The sequence below is a fragment of the Martes martes genome (assembly GCF_963455335.1).
Source record: "Martes martes genome assembly, chromosome: 11".
Classification (NCBI taxonomy): Eukaryota; Metazoa; Chordata; class Mammalia; order Carnivora; family Mustelidae; genus Martes; species Martes martes.
Window position 1 is genome coordinate 94,759,010 of NC_137899.1, and position 19,621 is coordinate 94,778,630.

Genomic DNA, 19,621 nt, shown 5'->3' on the forward strand with positions numbered 1-19,621 from the left:
ATGTGTTTGACAGAGAGAGAGCACAAGCAGTGGGGAGCAGCAGGCAGAGGGAGAGGGAGAAGCAGGCTTCCCGTGGAGCAGAGAGCCCAACACAGGGCGAGATCCAAGGACCCTGGGATCATGACCTGAGCCCAAGGCAGATGCTTAACCGACTGAGCCACCCAGGTGCCTCAGTGCTATACAAGTTCAAAGGATAAATAACTGCAAGACCTTATCACTGGTAAAGCATTTCAAGAGATGAACTATTATTTGGGGTCTGAGGGATAGACAGGAATGTAGAGGGGTGGGAAGCAGAGGACCTGTTGCACAGAAAGAATGAGACAAAGGCAGAAAGGCCACATTGCTTTCCTTTTTGCTACACCAGCCTTGTGACTCCCCATAACCAGGATCAGCCAATTTTGGCTTTTTCCACTCTTTCTGCACCATAAACTTCCACTTTTCAATCTGTTCTTAAAGTTCTTTGACAACCTTTTTATTTGTTCTAGGTGAAAGAGGATCTTCTATTATTCCAATATTGGCTATTTCAAACTCTTTCTCATCTGCTGTAGTTCCTTTCTTATTATTTTTTTCCTTGAGCATGATAGAGAAAACAGAAGCCATCAGAGAACATTCTGTTTTGCCCCTATATTTAGGAATATTTGCACGGTAATGTTAGCTACAATTGCTGAATTCTTACTATGTGTAAGGCACAATAAGAATTTTCAATCCACTGTAAGAGGTAGAAACTGCTAGCTTCAAGGTTAAGTCATGTGCCCAAGATCATACAGCCTGTAAAGAGCTACAGAGCTCTAGCTATGTCCATCTTTAATTCCTCATAGCCTCTGAGGAACATTGTTTCCACATTAAAGGAACTTTAATATATCAATTATTCCATATCTTATTATTTTCAATCTCTCACTTCACCTGCTTCTTTCCCTCAAGTTACATATCTCACGTTAAGGGGCACCTGGGTGGCTCAGTCATTAAGCGTTGCCTTTGGCTCAGGTCATGATCCCAGGGTCCTGGGATTCAGCCCCGCACCAGGCTCCCTCCTCAGCTGGAGGCCTGCTTCTCCCTCTCCCACTCCCCCTGCTTCTGTTCCCTCTCTCACTGGGTCTCTGTCAAATAAATAAATAAAACCTTTTAAAAAAAGATTCTCACATTAAAAACAACTGTCCCTCAACCCTGCTTTAATCTATGGCCCCTTTGTTATTCCTTTACAGCCAACCTTCTCAAAACTGACACTTAACTCACATCTTCGCCTGCCTTGCTCTCCCCCACCAGCCCTCTAAAACAGTTCTCAATGAAGTCAAAATGACAAAATGACATAGTCCAACAGTCATTTTCAGTCCTCCTCACATTTGAGTCTCACTGGCAACTAACATCAACTACTTCAGCATTCTTGAAGCCCCTTTTCTCCCTTTGGCTTCTGCAGTCAAATGCTCTATCACGGAGCTATACCCCCTCCCTTTGGCTTCTGCAACACTACTTTCTCTTACTCATATGAAGTTAGAATCAGGAAGAGCAGCCCACAAAAGAGACACAGAATGACAGTCTCTGCCTGGACCTCAAATGTTAATAATATTCAATGGGGCCACATATTCTATCCTTTTGGTAATTTACATATACTCTTTGAGTAATATCATTTACACTCACGGTTTTAACTGATAAATATGCTAATTACTCCAAAATCTGTATCTCTACTCAAGGTCTTTATATTTAACTACTACTGGACTTTTTTTTTTTTTTAAAGATTTTATTTTATTTATTTGACAGAGAGAGATCACAAGTAGGCAGAGAGGCAGGCAGACAGAGAGAGGGGGAAGCAGGCTCCCCGCTGAGCAGAGAGCCCGATGCGGGGCTCGATCCCAGGACCCTGAGATCCTGACCTGAGCCGAAGGCAGAGGCTTTAACCCACTGAGCCATCCAGGCGCCCTACTACTGGACTTCTAAACCAGTGAAGTCCCTCAGACATCTTAATGTCAGTATGTTCAAAATAATAGTTACCATTTTTATTTCTACAAGTCCTGTTCTTTCTCCTTTGGTATTTCCTATCCTAATGAATGGAATGAATACCATCTATTTACCCAAGCCAGAGAAATCTGGGCATTATCTTCTACCTCTCATCTCTTTCACCTCTTTCTTCTATTACTTTACGGAACAGTGGTTAAGCGTAAGCAGGAAAGAGCAGGTTTTATACCCCATTTCAATAATTTATCAGTGATGCGATCTTAAGACGTTTCTTAACCTCCCCAAATCTAATTTTCTCAACAGTAAAATAAGAATAAAAATAGTACTTCACCCATGAGTGTTTATGGGGACAGAATAAGAAAATTTATGTAAAGCACTTAGTACGCTACTTGCCATAAAGTAAGCGTTCATAAACAGTAGGCATTTTCAATATCATTCCTAACAGTCTTGCCTACAAATCTCTCATGAATTCAAAAGATTCTTCCAAAATATAGAGCTGAGCACTTTCTCTCCCACTCAAAATTTTTCGAACTCCCTACTACCAACTCCTACAGAGACCTTAAAGTAAGACACAATGCCTTTCAGTATGGACTCTACCTACCTAGTTTTGTCTTCTACCATTCCTCACCCTTCTCCTGAGCCCTAAACTCCTACAATATCAACTATTAATTACATCCCATGCAAAGACACTTCCATACTTTTGCACGTACCATGTCCTTAACAACTGTCCTTTCTTCTAAAACTCCCACCAAGAGTCCTTAATCAACTCCTACGCATTCACCCTTTACACAATGTGATCTAAATGTTATCCTTTCTCTGTTAAATATTCCTACATACAACAAGGTAGAGTTTATTACCCTCTTCTTCATGTCTCTTTATTTATATGTCTGATTCACCCATTAGACTGTAACCTCTTTGAGGTCAAAGACTGTGTGCTAATTCATCCTTAATTCCCAATTCTGTCATACTGCCTCTCTCAGAGTCAGTACTGTCAAGTATGTCAAAAACAAGTCAAAACAATCTTGTTTACTAGAATGATAAATGATAAACGATGATTGGAGCTGAATGAAATGACTTGAATTGAATGAAAATGCTAAAGAATTTATACATTATCTTATAATCAGTGCAAAGTCAATGAAAGTTTTGGAACAAGGAAACAGATGATGACAGAGGTGTAAAAAAGTCCAGAGGGTAATAGTCTAAAAGGATGTTAGTACTGAAAGTAAAAATGGCTATAATTTTGAACATCATAAGAATAGACCTAACTGAGAGGATTTTATTTTATTTGTTTTAAAGATTTTATTTATTTGACAGAAACAGAAAGAGACAGCAAGAGAGGGAACACAAGCAGGGGGAGTGGGAGAGGGACCAGGATTCCCCTTGAGCAGGGAGCCTGAGGCAGGGCTTGATCCTCTGGGATTAAAACCCGAGCCGCAGGCAGATGCCTAATGACTGAGCCATCCAGGTGCCCCAAGATTTGATTTCTTATTTCACAATCTCATTATTCCCATATTTCCCTCTCCTACCTTTTTCTTCCTTTGTATTCAGGTCTTCCTTTGTAATAAGGTCTAGATAAAGGAAGACCTTATTAGTTGAGAAAAATCGATATTAGGAAAAGGCCACTTAAGGAATCCAATAAAAATAGAGAAAAAATTTCGAAGTAAAAAGTGGGAGGGGCGCCTTGGTGGCTCAGTTGGTTAAGCCTCTGCCTTCGGCTCAGGTCATGATCTCAGGGTACTGGGATCAAGTCCCACACTGTCTCTCTGCTTAGCACGGAGCTGCTTCCCCCCTTCTCTCTGCCTGCTTCTCTGCGTACTTGTGATCTCTCTCTCTGTCAAATAAATAAATAAAATCTTAGAAAAAAAAAGTGGGAACAAAGTCCAGAATTTAGAAATTTATCTTGAAAAATGAAATTAAAATCTATAATAAAGTTTTACTTTTACATTTAGTAATTTTTTTTTAAGATTTATTTATTTATTTGAGAGAAAGGGGGTGGGGGAAAGAAGGAGGGACAGAGAGAATCCTGAAGCAGAATCTACACTGAGTACTGAGCCTGATGCAGGGCTTGATCCTAGGACACTGAGATCATGACCTGAGCTGAAATCAAGAGTCAGCCATGCAACTAACTGAGCCACCCAGGTGCCCCAGTAAACTTTAAGTTATAATTTCAAATGCTAATTCTTAGACATCAAGGGTTTTTTTTTTGTTGTTGTTCTTAATACAAAAGTTGTGATAGCACGAACTAAAATTTCATATTCATCTTTTACATCACAGGCATAGTCATTTTTATAAAAACTGTAGGCACACCTGGGTGACTCAGTCAGTTAAATGGCTAACTCTTGGTTTTGGCTCAGGTTATGATCTCAGGGTCCTGAGATGGAGCCCTGTGTTGGGCTCTGCACTCAGCAGGCAATTTGCTTGAGGGTTCTCTCCCTCTGCCTTTGCCTCTCCACCTGCTCATGCTCTCTTTCTAAAATCAATCAATCAATCTTTATAAAAATTTTAGAGGGCTTCATCAATTCCCTGAAGGGCCTCTATCAATCCTTTGATACTTACATCATTTTCATTTGAGGAGCCTATTATATGGTCATCTCTCTGCATCTTTTCTATTGTTAACTAGACTAATTTAATTCTACCGAATTCCTTATTTCCCAGTATTTTGTAATTTCAGTAGTTCTTCAAAGTCCTTTTTCACTGTCTTCATAAAAGCTTTAAAATCTTTCCTTTTTGTGTGTGTGTGGGGGGCAGATTTGCAATCAATTTGCACTGTGTTTTCACTGAAATGTTGGATAATAATGGAAAGGGACTGGAATGCAAACTGATATTAGATGGGGAGGGATGTTTGTGGGGGGACTAATATTAAAGTAGTCTGTTACTAAGTGAATATTTTCCTGTTAGGACAATTTTTTGCTTCTCTACTCAACCTCATAACTATGAGGACTCACATAAGAAATACCTGTAAAATGAGAAAAATTCCTATCTTCTAAAACACTAGTAATCACCTCACTAGTTCTAATACCCTGTTTACCTGGGGAAACAGTTTTAACTTCCTTTTTAAATATAAATTACTTTCCAAGGCAAACAAACTTGATGGGTTTTCTGTTTTGTTGCTTATTACAGAGATTAAGGATAACCTACACTCTTTCTACGAAAGCACAAATTCTGGGAGAAGAGACTCCTAATTCTAAGACCAGGATCCTCAGCCCACTACAGCTCAGGTAGCAAGAGCAACTTATTATCTTCTATAACTCAATTATCGGATTATCCTGTAAAGAAAGTTTTGTGGAAATGAAGCCATACCCATTCGTTTCTAATGTATTATATCTGGCTGTTCTCACACTACAATGACAAAATTCAACAGCTGTCATTAGAGATCATATGACCCATAAGCTAAAGTATTTACTACTTAGCCATTTAAGAAAAAGTTTGTTGATCCCTGGTCTAAAATATGGGAAATTTCCTGTTTCATATTCTAACCCTTTTACTGAAACAAACGTTTTTTTGATGATCATTTATGCATTTAGTTCTAAGACAGGAGCCAAGTGAACTAATATTAGGAATGGTTTCTGCTGCCAAGAAGATTTAATTGAAGAAGCAACACTAAGGTAAGTTACAGTGCGCAAGATAAAACTGGGAAAGTAAAAACATCAAGAGTGACCAGCCAGAGGGTGGTTAAAATAACTGATATGATGATTACACAAGAGAAGATACATTTTTAAAAATGAAAGATTAAAACCTAATGAGAAACTTTACCAAAAAAATGCAAATATTCATGATATATAGAGAGATGGAATACAATGGTATAGTCAAAAAAGTAAGGAAGGTACAAGGTAGTTTTGCGTGTCTTGTACATAAAGTAATGATTAGTTCTTAAAGGTTATTTAACTCAAAGTTGTACTTTTAGAAATTTTGATAAAGATCTCAAATTGATCTTAATAGAAAATCTGCAGTTGTATTCCTATTTTGTTACCATAAAATGGCCAAGGGACTATCTGTTAAACAAATGAAGGAGATAAGATTTTTGCAGAAACAATGTCATAAGGAAAAAATCAGAACAACTCCATAATGTGGCACCAGTTAAGTATTTAATACCATCAGAGAAGAAGACAAAGCTTTTCTGATCAGTAACTCATGAAAAGCCTATCGGTAATAATAACTGACATGCATTTCTGATCTATATTATAAGCACAGCACCAAAATAAAGAAATACACTCGAATTTTTTTTAGTTCTAACAATGCTGGATTACTTACATCAATATTGACAGGTTCTATTGTGTTTATATGCACATTTGGAGCTGATGAGGACCGGTCTCGTTGTCCAAATTGATTTCGATGATCTTCATCTGCTGGTCGGAAAGGCTGTGGAATTGGAATGGATTTTGAAGGAGACGGACTGGTGAGGATTTGGGGCCTGGAAAAATCAAGTCATTGAAAGATAAGATTCAGAGCAACTTTACAGAGATAATAACGCTAAAAAAATGGATGATATAAAGATTTCCTTGTAAAGCATTAAAAACCTAGCAGTAATTGGGTTAAAAAAAACTAATATATGCCTACAGCTAATCCTGACAAAGCTGCTTTTGCTCAAGCAGATCCTCCAGGGACTATGAGTGGTAACTGATTCTTATCCAAAAAACTCCAGGGAAATCTACAAATGGTGAGAAATTACCTGTGGTTACTCAGCTAAAGGAACTCTCTAAAGTTACACAAAAATCTCTAGATACTAGAGACTGACTGAATAGTATCTGCTATTTTATTCTATCTTTATCTTTTCCTGACAGCCAAAGTTACTAAAATGAGATTTTTATGCAAAGTATTAGGAAATTATGAATATTTTGAAAATACACCTGTGGATTTCAGGGCCTGAAAGATGTATCTGTTGCTTTACATAGCATTGAATTAAAATCTTGAACAATAGCAAAAGACCATTTGCAAATCCAAAAGATGACCCTTATAGTGTTATCTCTCATATTTTAAACTTTTTACCAAGTCCAATAACTGAGCAACAAAAAAAGAATCGTATGTTAAGCATTAAAGCAAATCTTTTTTAAAAATTGCTTTTTGATGAGATCATCAAAATAGGTAACAGAATGATCTATTTTGGTACTGTAGATAAATAACAAATTCTATGATATCTCACTGCCCTGAAATGAACCTGGCACTCACAGAGCACACTGAAGTTTTGTGAAGAGACTGTAAACATCAGTGAGGAGTCTAGGTCCCTCAGAAGGGATATCCAAGGAATTGGGAAGGGGGTATCACATGATAGAGGAGGTACGGTTGTCTCAGTGAGCTCCAACAAGACCAATGAATGACACAATGCTAACTGCCTCTCCATAGAGATTGGTTATCATTCCACCCCATTCTATGCAATCTCTGTAGTAAGTGGTTATTAAGACATAGCCAGGAAGACAATGTGGAGGAAGACATTTTGTGAGTGGATAGGGTTTAGAGAGGAATCGGAAGAAAATATAGTACAAAAGGAATAGACAGAGGTTTGAAGGGCCAAAGAAGCCAAACAATGACGAAAAGTTTTTTTTTTGTTTTTTTTTTTATAAGGTTCTGAATAGGGGCCCCTGGGCGCCTCAGTGGGTTAAGCCTCTGCCTTTGGCTCAGGTCATGATCCCAGGGTCCTGGGATCAAGCCCCGCATCGGGCTCCCTGCTCAGCAGGGAGCCTGCTTCCCTTTCTTTCTCTGCGTACTTGTGATCTCTCTCTCTCTCTCTCTCTCTCTCTCTCTCTGTTAAATAAATAAATAAAATCTTTAAAAGGTTCTGAATAAAGCACGTTAAAAAAACCTGAACCACACCAATTTACAGTTTGACTCTCTGAAGGGAGAGGGCAGAGAAAGAAGTTTTGAGTTTATCTGTTCTTATAAATGGAGTCCACTTAGAACTGAAATAAAACAAAATAAAAGATTATGTACTTTAAAAAATTATTATCACCCGATGAGAATTACAGGCTAAAACTGATGGATCTGGCCTTTAGAAAAATTACCATGCTCCACTTGTCCTTTTTACTCTATTAATTATTGAGAAATTTTTAGTTTGTGACAGGGCTCTCTTTTGTTTTAGGCAGCCAATATATGCCCTGTGCTGAGGTATTTTGGGAACAGGTAAAAGAATGTAAACTTTTTTTTTTAAAGTTTTAGAAAATGTACCTACTTTTAAAAAACCATAGCTGATTTAAAGTCTCAAGTCAATAGCATAGTTAGTTTAAGTTAGGACTTAAAAGTGGAAAGAGCTTAAATTAACTACAGTTGTAGAGGGAGTCTAATTAATATAATTGATCTGGCACAGGCCTAAATGACAGCAAGTCATTTCTGAAAGTTACTAAATTAAGATTTTGACTGCAATGTGTAGTTTTATAACAAAGCAGAACATGTATTCAAAGGGCACTGGTCTAGAAGTAGGAAAAGCAAAAACCTGGATTTAATATGAGAGATTTTATTACCTAAAGAAAAGAATAGATATACAAGAAAGAGAAGATATCTTGCATATTACATAAACTCAGAAAGAGTCTATTTGGCAGTTGGTACCTACCACCACCCAGTAGAAGGCATATAAAGTCAATCTACCTAGCCCTGACAGCAAATATATAACTCTGGATAAAACTGCAAGTAACTATGTCCTGGTACCATTAAACATCTGAGTCATGTACTAATCCCATGCTTAACAAAAGCAATCTTTGGATTATAATTTGGTTTGTCATAAATATCTTCTAAAAGCAGACAGAGAGCTGGGCCATCCAACATACAAACTTTGGTCTATACACAGCTATATTTCTCATGGAAATGAATTTACCTGGAATTCTGACTTAGTCTTTTCTAATTCTGGTCACTGTAAACCAGTTCATCTCTAATAATTCTAATCATTTGTAGGAACTGATAAAATTCAGTTTCCATACTGGGATGTCTTTACCTGGACCAAAGCAATTTATACCCTATGAAGTATGCTGGGAGCCAGCAAACCGGTTTTCTCACGACACCTCTATCTATTTTGCTGCAAACCTCTTCAAAGCAGTATTAGATTAAAAAGAGAAAAAATTTTACCTCTAAAACCCTTCAGCAAATTACCAGTTAGTTTATATCTCATTTTCAATCTAGAATATTAAAAGTTTTTTTAAGAGTATTAAAAATTTTGAAGCAAAGTGACTACTTCTGTTCAGCAATATGCAAATTTTAAAACACTGACTTTTCAAATACTCAAACATCCCACAGCATTTTTAAAAGCAGAAGACGAGGTACAAACTGGCCAATGTATCACTTCAATATATCTTGGTTACATTCATTATTATATGTATTTCGTAAGCACTATAGTTGTTATAAGTACTATTAACAAAATGCAAAGGAACAGCAGTATAGACAGGATTGGCTTCTATCTTTTCACAGGCACATACAGACACTTGTGACATAAAAGCATTAGGAAAACAAAAGTTAGAACACCTTTCTTATCATTTGCTCAAGACCAGAATGTACTTTAGTTTAGTTATAAATAAAATACTCGTGGCATAAGCAAATGGTTTCTCAGTTTTAAGACAGCAACCTTTCAGTGGAAGGTAACTGTCTGGATCATTACCATTATAAACCTTCAGAAAGACCATGTTAATTTCATTGTGGTGTTCTGTAACTCTGCTCACAGAACTGGGACCTGCTAGGAGTAAATGCCATAGCCAAAATATTAATTAAAAACCAAAACAAACAATAACAACACTTTGATCTAAGAAAGACCCAGGTACTATAAAACTAACGATAGAGACAGTAGGAATAAAAGGACTCCAACAGACCAGGTAACTGTTAGAACCTGACCAAAAAAAAAAAAAAAAAAAAATCAATGGCTGCATTTTCTTGTGTTCCAAAGTAGATAAAAACATCCAGTCTTTAATATAAATCTTTTGCTAATTTTTCTAGCCTATGAACCCTCTAGAAAGGTTGGCTTTGTAAAATTACACGTCTCAGGATCGTCCACTTATTTTTTTCTGTCTTTAGGCAGAAAAGATAGCAATACATTGTAAAGAGAGAAAGGAAGTAGGGTTCAAACTGACAATAAATATTCATGATCTTAACTAATTATCTCTGGAATATTATAGAACAGAATGCCATGTGGGGACATTTTTTTAAACATATGCTTCCAAATACAGCATAATTTATTCTGTCTCAAATCCAAAAGGTAAAGAGAATGCAGACCTATGTAAGAAATTCTCCAAAACACTATTATCTGTTACCCATCATCATCTTTTTTCCCCCTCCTATGAAGCTTGAATATATGATGCATTTATATCACCTTTAAAGTCAGTTTTACCTTTATCTTCCATAACTAATACTATTAATATTTTTCTTTACACTTTACACATATCCATCCCTTCTCCCCATTCCCTTTGTTTATGCTATTTCTCCGCTACCAACCCACCACCATGCTTTTTATTCCCTGGATTCATTCAGATTCTAGAATTCTTCAAAGTTCAGTTCAAATCCCATTTCTTCATTAAATATTTTTGACTACTCTCACTTTTCTCCTGTTTATAGGAAACATGATCATATTTATGTCCTCACATTGTTTAAAATATCATATCATTTGAGAAACTGTAGACTATAATTATATACAATTTTTAAATTGTTTGCCATTGTCTCACTGGTCAATGCTACTTTTCTAAACGGTAATCATATACTTCTATATTTGATATTACCTAATAAAGTGATGAGCACAAGGCAGGGACTCTGAATGATCTGTTGCTTCCTTTTTTTCCAAGACTGGTCCTGAAACAGTCTATGTCAGTTTTAACCACATGTATCTTAACAAATGCATGTACAAATTTGCCTGATGTGATAAAATAAGTTACCTGAAGAAAAATCCTTAATTTAACAATCCAAGTAGTTGGAAAGGTTTATAATTAACCTAAAGATCCAAACGAAACCAGCTCAAATAGCACTGTCATTGTACAGCAGGAGTCAAGTCATACCCAATAGAATCGGAGGGGGGAGCGGAAGGGGATGATCCAGACGTAAGGGCAGTCTCTGCTATGGAGGCCTCCTCCTGTGGTATTGGGTGGTGTTCAAAGAACTTGGAGACAAACAGCAAACTGTGAGGCAAAAACAAAAACAAAACAAAACAAACCTAACTTGTGCAAAACCCAGAAGCTTCATACACCAGAATACATTATAGAGTTAACAGAAATATTTGGGATCAAATTCTACTTTCAGAAATGACTGTTAAATTCAATTAGTTGTGTTTTTGCCTGAAGGCTTATTTAAAAAAAAATTACATTGTACTTTGAAAAGCAAGCTTATAATCTAAAACTAATTGCTCTATACAGCGAATTTCTATATATTAGAGGGGAAAAATCATGCTGTATGGTTAAGGAATTAGAAGAAAATATATCTACCCTCTCAGATTACATCATTATAACATACTTTATAGAGCTGAATTCTCTTTGCTCAAGTGATTGAGAAAAGTAAAAAGACCTTAGCAGTAGTAGCAGCAACAACAACAAAAAAGATTACAATAGACTTAGTCTAGTCTATTACAGAAACTCTGGCATAAAGCAAATAGAAATTTTAGAAAGAGATATACTGGGTACAAAGATTTTATATCTTACTTTTAAATAAACTGGGCAGGGGAGGTTGAAGGAGAGAGAAAGAGACACAGAGAGAAAGAGACAGAGAGAATACATATAATTTACAAAATAGTGATAAAATCAGAACCCCAATCTGTGATCCAAAAATACAATGGTTAACTTAATTGAAATCACACCCACTCTCCTCCCAAAAACCATCTAAAAATGATGTCTATAGGCAAGGGATCTTTATCAAAGAGGGTATAAGACATAAACGAGATGTATAGCTTAATCAGAATTACAATTCAGGAGAGCAATATTGGCTATACTACAGCATATTCTCCAGGCATCCTTTTAAATTCCCCATAACTCTACTGGACAGAAAGTTCCCAGACTCTAAGATACACTAGTTTCACATTAAGAAAAGCAAAATGTTGGTAAAAAAGAGATTTTTTTTGATTACTTACTCAAGTTGGTCATAATTAACACACATCAGTGGAACTTCTGTACTACAACGCTGGTGAAATTTATAACCACATGTTTGACAGCGAAAACCCTGGAAAAGCAGCTTTCGACAAAAGTCACAAAATGCTAAGGTGAAAAAAGTTTTCCGTACCTACAAAGTAAAAAACACCATAGAGAATTTCAAAAACTTGGAAGAATCGTCTCAGAAATCAACTTATTTACTCTCTTGCTTAAAATAACAAATCTTTAATATGTTCATATCATGAGAGTGCCTTACATAAGAAGACATTAAAATGAAAACCAGGGGAGGGGTTCAAGATGGACTATATGGACTATATGTATTTATAGACATATATAGATATATAGACATATAGATGGACTATATGTATTTATCTCCCACCCAATATACTACTATAAAACTCAGAAGTCGAGAAGATGTAAAGTGAGTAAAAAACTGGAAACTATTTTCAAGCTTGACTCCATAAAAGTCAAAACAGAGATGATAAGCAGAAGGAGGGATCAGGGATGAAAGGAAGGTAAGGGCACACTTTAGTAATTGTACAAAGAAAGGAGTTAAGAGATGGTTACTGGTGCTGACAGAACAAGAAACAATGGTATCCTTCTATTACTTAAAGTTACAAAGGTATCCAACAGAGGAACCCGCCCCCAAAACCAACCAACCAACCAACCAACCAACCAACCAACCAACCAACAACAACAAAAAATCACACTGCAGAAGAGGAAGAACAAAGAAGAAATGTAATGTTACAAATGAACTAATTCCCTTCGGAATCAGTAAATGGTGGCTGAAGTTGGTAAAACAAGGAACTATGGCTTAAAGTTACTACTCAGTAATGGGAAGATAATCACTCAAAGAGCTTTCAAAACAGAAACTAACAAGGCTACAGGACAGGAAAATCACCTAAAAGACAGTAAGAACCACTTTTAACTAATTATCGGTTTGTTAGAGGATTAGAACACTTAAATTTGTGAACATTCCTCTCCAGGAAACTTAAAAGGCGACATGGAAGAACTCCATGTCAGAAGGCAAATGACCTACACAGAGGTCACATAAAAGCATTGTGTTAGGGAGGCTCTACTGTGATAACTACTGAAGCCAGAAATTATTTTTAGAGTATCTGTTTTGGGTATAGAATAAGCAGAATATGTAAGAGAAACACCAAAATGTTAACAGTGGCTACTTCAGAATGGTGAGAGCATGGGTGACTCTATTTTGTCCCTTGTCTTTGCTGTGTGTGTATATATATATATGTATTTTTAAAGACTTTATTTATTTATTTGACAGAGACCAGTAGGCAGAGAGGCAGGCAGAGAGAGAGGGGGGAAGCAGGCTCCCTGCTGAGCAGAGAGCCCGATGCGGGGCTCGATCCCAGGACCCTGAGATCACAACCTGAGCCGAAGGCAGAGGCTTAACCCACTGAGCCACCCAAGCGCCCCTGCTGTGTGTATTCTTTATTCACCTTTTTCTCAAATAGTTTTCATCACTAACAATAATAAGAAACACATTTTACATCATGACCCAGGACACCCCTATATTCAGACACTAGTATTTACCCTGACTATATATATATACATCAGGACTTCCTATTATATGGGAATGCTTTTTATGATCCATTAAGTTGATTTCAATACCCACAGTTTACCAAATTTTTTTCAGTAAACATGCATTTAACAGGATAAAAAGTTTTCAAAAATAATGTCTCATCAAGAAAATGACATCTTAGCACATCAGGCACTCTAGGCTTTTTGAGAACATTCAGGTAATTTTAAGAGTGGCTCTTGTTTTCTTTACCTTTTGGTCTATGTATCACTTTCTAGGGGATACAAAGGCAACTGCTTGTTTTTAGTTTTGTTACTGTTCTGTTTGTCTCTGGATATAAAAGAAATTAGAAAATCTTTAACATTTATGTGCCTAATATTTGCCAAAGCAAGTGTTTTTCATATTTCTTGCAGAATTTCAGAAAACAGAGCACAGAAAAATACAAAATGTGTTCCCAGGAATCAGCATTTTACAGTCTTCTGATCCTCTCCTATCCTCTCCATTTCTCACTCACCTAATAATCTGTTAAGTTTCATGAAGCTCTAATTTCTCTTTTCATTAATCTACTCGCTGGCAGTCTTTCTTCCAGTTACTGATTCTAGTTGAAAACTATGTGTACCAGACTATTTGTGTATGTGAAGAAGAAAACCAAATAGAGCAGGAGGGGAGGAGAGAAGAAAGCAGAGAGGAGTGGAAATGAGGAGAAGCAAATGTGGGAATGCATTTGAGTATAAACTGTGACATATAATTGGACCTGGGAATATACCTTTGTCAATAAAAGTGATTACAGGAAGGTCTATTTTCTTGTTTTTCTACCTCTCCTGCTGCCTCTACCCTGGCAGTTCCCAGGGACTCCTGAAATGTAGGCAAATACCATACGAACTGCTTTTATAATGGACTCTAGGAAACTGGGAGGCATAAGCAGCATTCCTTGAGTTGCCAGGAAATCCAGCACAGAGAAGCAAAGGAATTCTCTCTCTTAAGCAGAACACTTGCTTTTACTCTTGCCTCTACATGACACTCAGTGCAATTGTTCTAAAACACAAATCCAATCACGTCTCCCTTGCTCACAATCAATTTCCAATTATTTTAAAGGGAAGTGAAAATCTTTAATGCGCCTTACAAGGATTGCTAGGAGCTGGATTCTTCTTACTCTACCCATAACTCCTGCTACACTGTAACCAGCCCCTCTCCAACTTGACACCATTCCCCCTGAACTTCTTTCAAGACTGAGAAGTTCCATGCTTTCTCCCCGTTTTCCTCTGGTGAGAGGGCTCTTCTCTTCCCTCCATCTGCTACTCCCTCATCTCCCAGGCCTTGGCTTAGAGTTCTTCCTTTGGGAAACCTTCCTCACTCCCCAAAGGCTAGGTTAGGAGTCTACTCTGTGCATCTACTGTACTTTATACATACACAGTAATTAAGAGTGTTTATGACATGTTCTTATCAAAACATCTGTCTGTCTACTCGAAGGCAGGGATATTGTTTGTTCTTATCCATTGTTAGAGTCCCAGATCAGACACCGTGTTGGCAAATGGAAAGTTCTTAATAAATATTTAGTGGCAGGGCTTCAACTGTGTTGTGAGGATTTGCATACTCTGGAACTAGGCTGCAGCTTGTTTTCATTATCCTCTTGCAGCAAGGATCTTCCTGAGGCACCACTTTTAACACCATTTTATGGTTAACTTAGGTCTCTTACCTCTCAACTACTTTCTAGCCAAGAAAAATAATTAGGAAAAAGAGTAGTAATCTTCATGAAATGTAACCTCTATTGTTTTTGGATTCCTAAAAACTTAAAATTATCTTCAGATTTATTCACTTGAAATTCTACAAATTTAAAAAAAATCAATAGTAATGAACTTGCTAGGTCATCATTACAAAACTATTCGCTACATAGTAAATCTGACTGACAACACTCATTGAAAAGATGCCTTATTGAAGCACAAATTATTCATCATTATTCACCACTAATGGAGCCCTGAAAACACAAATCCCCAAGGAAATCAGCTCATTACTCGTCTGCTTTAGGAGTCCAGCTATACTGATCACCAAAGCACATGGGAAAGCACTTGATGCCAAAAGGGAAGCAATAACTAGCTATCTATTCATCTAGAAAAAATAAACTATGGTCAAAATTCCAATAGGAAGTAAGAAAAGCATTCCTCCCTTATAGATCCTTCTACTCCTGGCTTCTGCCTTACCCTTTCAGAGGGTAGGTTCTCAAGCTCTGGGCACTCTATCCTCATCTCTAAGGTGGAGATGCCCCACATTCCAGGTATCATGCTGGTGACACTTAGCTTAGGCTAGATTCCAGCAAATGCAAAAAACAGATGAAGGGAGAGGTCCTCAAGGACAGCTAGTCCATTTCCATTAACTCACCCTTCAGAAACATTTACACAAGTGTATCAAGATGTATGCAAAAAGATTCTGTTTAGCCCTGTATAAAACAGATTAAAAAAAAAACTTAAATGTCTATTAATAGAGGAAGGTTAAATATAAATATGCTGAATTCATATTCTTATGGACCATTATGCAATCACTATAAACATAAAGCCAAGTGTACTGATGTGGAAAGACATCCACGATGGATTGTTTAATCTTTTTTTTTTTTTTTTTTTTTTTTTGGTTAAGGTGAAGACTATCACACAGACCAGGACTCCATTTTTAGTTTTAGGAAAGAAATGGAAATGAAGGGAAGGGAGAAAAAAAGAGAATGGAGAGAACTTTGTGCTCTCAAAGTATAAGCACATGTTTGTACAAGCAGAAAGTTTGGAAGACTACACAATAATTAACAAGTGTTTACCCTATTAGATATTTTCCTTTTCTCATATGATATACTTTTGTACCATTCAGATTTTCTTTTCAGCTCTTTTTATTGAAAGACATCTATTACTTTTTCAAATTAAAAAGAAAATAAAACTCTTTAGTTTAAATACAAATTTTTTAAAGAACAGGACTGATTTTCAACTTAGGTAAAATATCAGTCTCAAAATTATGCATCCATATTTCATATTCCCTAAACAAAAATTCATATGCAAGAACTTGAATGCTTTTGACATTTGGAAAAAATGTAAAAGTACATACAAAGTTGTGTGTGGTAAGCGGGACATTTTCCAACACTTCTACATGTAGTTCCTCTCCAGTGAGCCAGGAAATATCAGTGTCCCAGCCAATTGGTTTCTTCTCTCTGAAAAGTGTAGACACAGCTTTTCTTGGTTATCATATCTAAAAATCTTCATATGCCTCATGCTGAAGACATGAAAATTGGTTATTGAGGGGCTAGTAATGGTGAGGGAGATTTGGCTCCCTGGTCTTCCATCGTTAGAAATTTAAATGGCAATAAATTAATTTTTAAGTTTACCCCAAATAAATGTATCACTCTTGGACAAACAGCAGGGTAAAGAGATGTACTCTTTTCTTCAAGCCAGCTCCAGAAAAGACCTACAACAGCAGAAAATTGATTGTTCCTAGGGTCCCCTCCTCAAAAAAATAAAATAAAATAAAAAAAAATCAGAGGTACGGATTTATCTATCCATTAAGAAAAAAAAAAAAAAAAGCGCACTCAAGGGACAACATGCCCCCAAAAGGATATATATATATATATTTTTAGATAGGATTCAAGATTTGGCAGGGGGGGTGGGGAGGGGGTGGGGATCTTGGCACAATTTTAGATACTTTTCTGAAAGAAAAATAGTTTAATATAAAATGTTAATTTTGATAAGTCTTTTGTGAAACTATGAGTGTATATTAAAAACAGGGGAATGGGGAAGAGTCCATTATTCAAATAAGCCACACTGAATCTCACACTCCAAATAAAGTCATTTGATCAGAGTAACAAACACTATCATCATACAAAATATCTAATGTTAACTCCTCAAAAGGCCTGCAAGTTTTCTTTAGGCTAACTTAATATTTTTTTTCCAAAGTTAAATTTCAATACCCTAGGTTTGGGTAAAGGTGCTACAGAAAACCTGGAAGTTTAACGTGTGAGGTTTTCTTTTTCCTTTTTAAAGAAAATTTCACGTCACATACAAACCATACCCATCCTGAATTCTGTAAACAGCACAGCACTCTGGGATTAGACCTCTCATCATCAGAGCTTTCTTTAGACTGTCTCGGACTGTAACTCCACATCTTGCAGGTACCTATGGTATCATAAATATACGGTATGAGGTAAAGGGAATAAATCATACATTTTTTTGCATCATTTTAAAAAGCTCAATACTCTATAATATCTTTAAAATATCATATGGATTAGTATGTCAGATAAAACATCATTTGTAATGCTAACTTGCTATTAAAGGAAAATTATGACTCAAGTATCTACTTTCACCAACTTAAAGCAAAATTGACTTTGCTTTTTATTAAAATTATGAAGTATTTTAACATATAAAAAGAGAATAGAAAATATAACAGATTCCTAGGGACCCATCACTGAGAAATAACATGTCAACACATAAAGCAAAAGCAATTAAAATTATAATTTGAATATAGTTGATACACATTATATCAGTTTTAGGTGTACGGCATAGTGATTCAACTTCTCTACACATTATGCCATACTCGCAAGTGTAACTACTATCCATCACCATACAACACTATAATATCATTGACTATATTCCCATGACTTATTAATTGCATGACTGCAAGCCTGCATCTCCTACTTCCCTTTATCTGTTTTGCCTATCCCTCTATTCTCCTGTCCTCTAGCAGCCATCACTTTGTTCTCTGATTCTGCTTTTTGTTATTTCTATTTTCATTTTTATTATTTTTGAGGACCCTCCATACTGTTTCTCAGTGGCTGTGCCCAATTACATTTTCATCAACAGCATATGAGAGTTTTCTTTCCTCTACATTCTACATTTTAACACTTCTTTCGATTTTAATGATTCTGACAGGTGTAAGGTGTTATCTTATTGTTTTTTTTTTTTTAAGATTTTATTTTTAAGTAATCTCTAAACCCAACACGGGGCTCTAAATGATAACGCAAAGATCAAGAGTTGCATATTCTATTGACTGAGCCAGCTAGGCAGCCCCCTTATTGTGGTTTTGATTTGCATTTCTCTGATGATTAGTGATGGTGAGCATTTTTTCCTGTGTCTGTTGGCCATGTGTAGGTCTTCCTTGGAAAAATATCTATTCAGGTCCTTGCTTTTTTTTTTTTTTTTTTTTTTTTTTTTTTTTTGGTCCTTGCTTATTTTTTAATCAGGTTATTTGGAACTTTTGGTGTTGAGTTGTATGTTCTTTACATATTTTGAATATTAACCCCTTATCAGATATATCATTCACAAATATCTTCTCTCATTCAGTAAGTCACCTTGTTCTTTTGTTGGTGGTTTCCTTCACTAGGCAAAAGCTTTTTATTTTGGCGTAGTCTCAATAATTTATTTTGGCTTTTATTTCCCTTGCTTAAGGAGACATACCTAGAAAAATGTTGCTAAGGCTGATATCAAAAAGATTACTGCCTATGTTTTTTCTGGGAGTTTTATGGTTTCAGGTCTTACATTTAGGTCTCTAATCCATTTGGAGTTCATTTTTATATATGGTATAAACAGTCCAGTTTTTCCAACACCATTTATTAAAGAGACTGTCTTTTCCCCATTGTTTATTCTTGCATCCTTTGTCATAGGTTAATCGACCATACAATTGTGGCTTTATTTCTGGGCCCTCTATTCTGCTCCATTGATCTATATGTCTATTTTTGTGCCAGTACCACATACTTGGTATGATTACTACAGCTTTGTAGTATATCTTGAATTCTAGAATTGTGGTATTTCCAGCTTTGTTGTTCTTTCTCAAGATTCCTTTAGCTATTTGGGGATCTTCTGTGGTTCCCTACAAATTTTAGGATTATTTGTTCTAGTTCTGTGAAAAATGTTGGTATTTTGATAGAGATTACATTCAATCTATAGATTGCTTTGGGTAGTATGGACATCTTAACAAAATTAATCTTTCCAATCTATAAGCATGGAATATCTTACCATTTGTTTGTGTCACCTTTAATTTCTTTCACTAATGTTTATAGTTTTCAAAGTATGGGTCTTTTACCTCTTTGGTTAAGTTTATTCCCAGGTATTTTATTCTTTTTGGTGTAACT

The 19,621-nt window shown here is 36.2% G+C and overlaps 1 protein-coding gene across 5 annotated transcripts in view; it reads right to left on the reverse strand.

Annotated features, from left to right (window-relative positions):
• Positions 1–19,621, reverse strand: part of BRAF (B-Raf proto-oncogene, serine/threonine kinase) — a gene marked incomplete at its 3' end in the record, with an annotated part of 175,882 nt that overhangs the window by 53,675 nt on the left and 102,586 nt on the right. For all 5 annotated transcript variants that reach the window (XM_080818213.1, XM_080818215.1, XM_080818212.1 and 2 more), the window contains exons 4-8: positions 17,566–17,669; positions 16,609–16,711; positions 11,969–12,117; positions 10,908–11,027; positions 6,202–6,361 (exon numbers count right to left, since the gene is read on the reverse strand). In XM_080818213.1, coding sequence (XP_080674339.1) covers positions 6,202–6,361; positions 10,908–11,027; positions 11,969–12,117; positions 16,609–16,711; positions 17,566–17,669 — 636 coding nt within the window. The remainder of the gene's footprint in view (positions 1–6,201; positions 6,362–10,907; positions 11,028–11,968; positions 12,118–16,608; positions 16,712–17,565; positions 17,670–19,621) is intronic.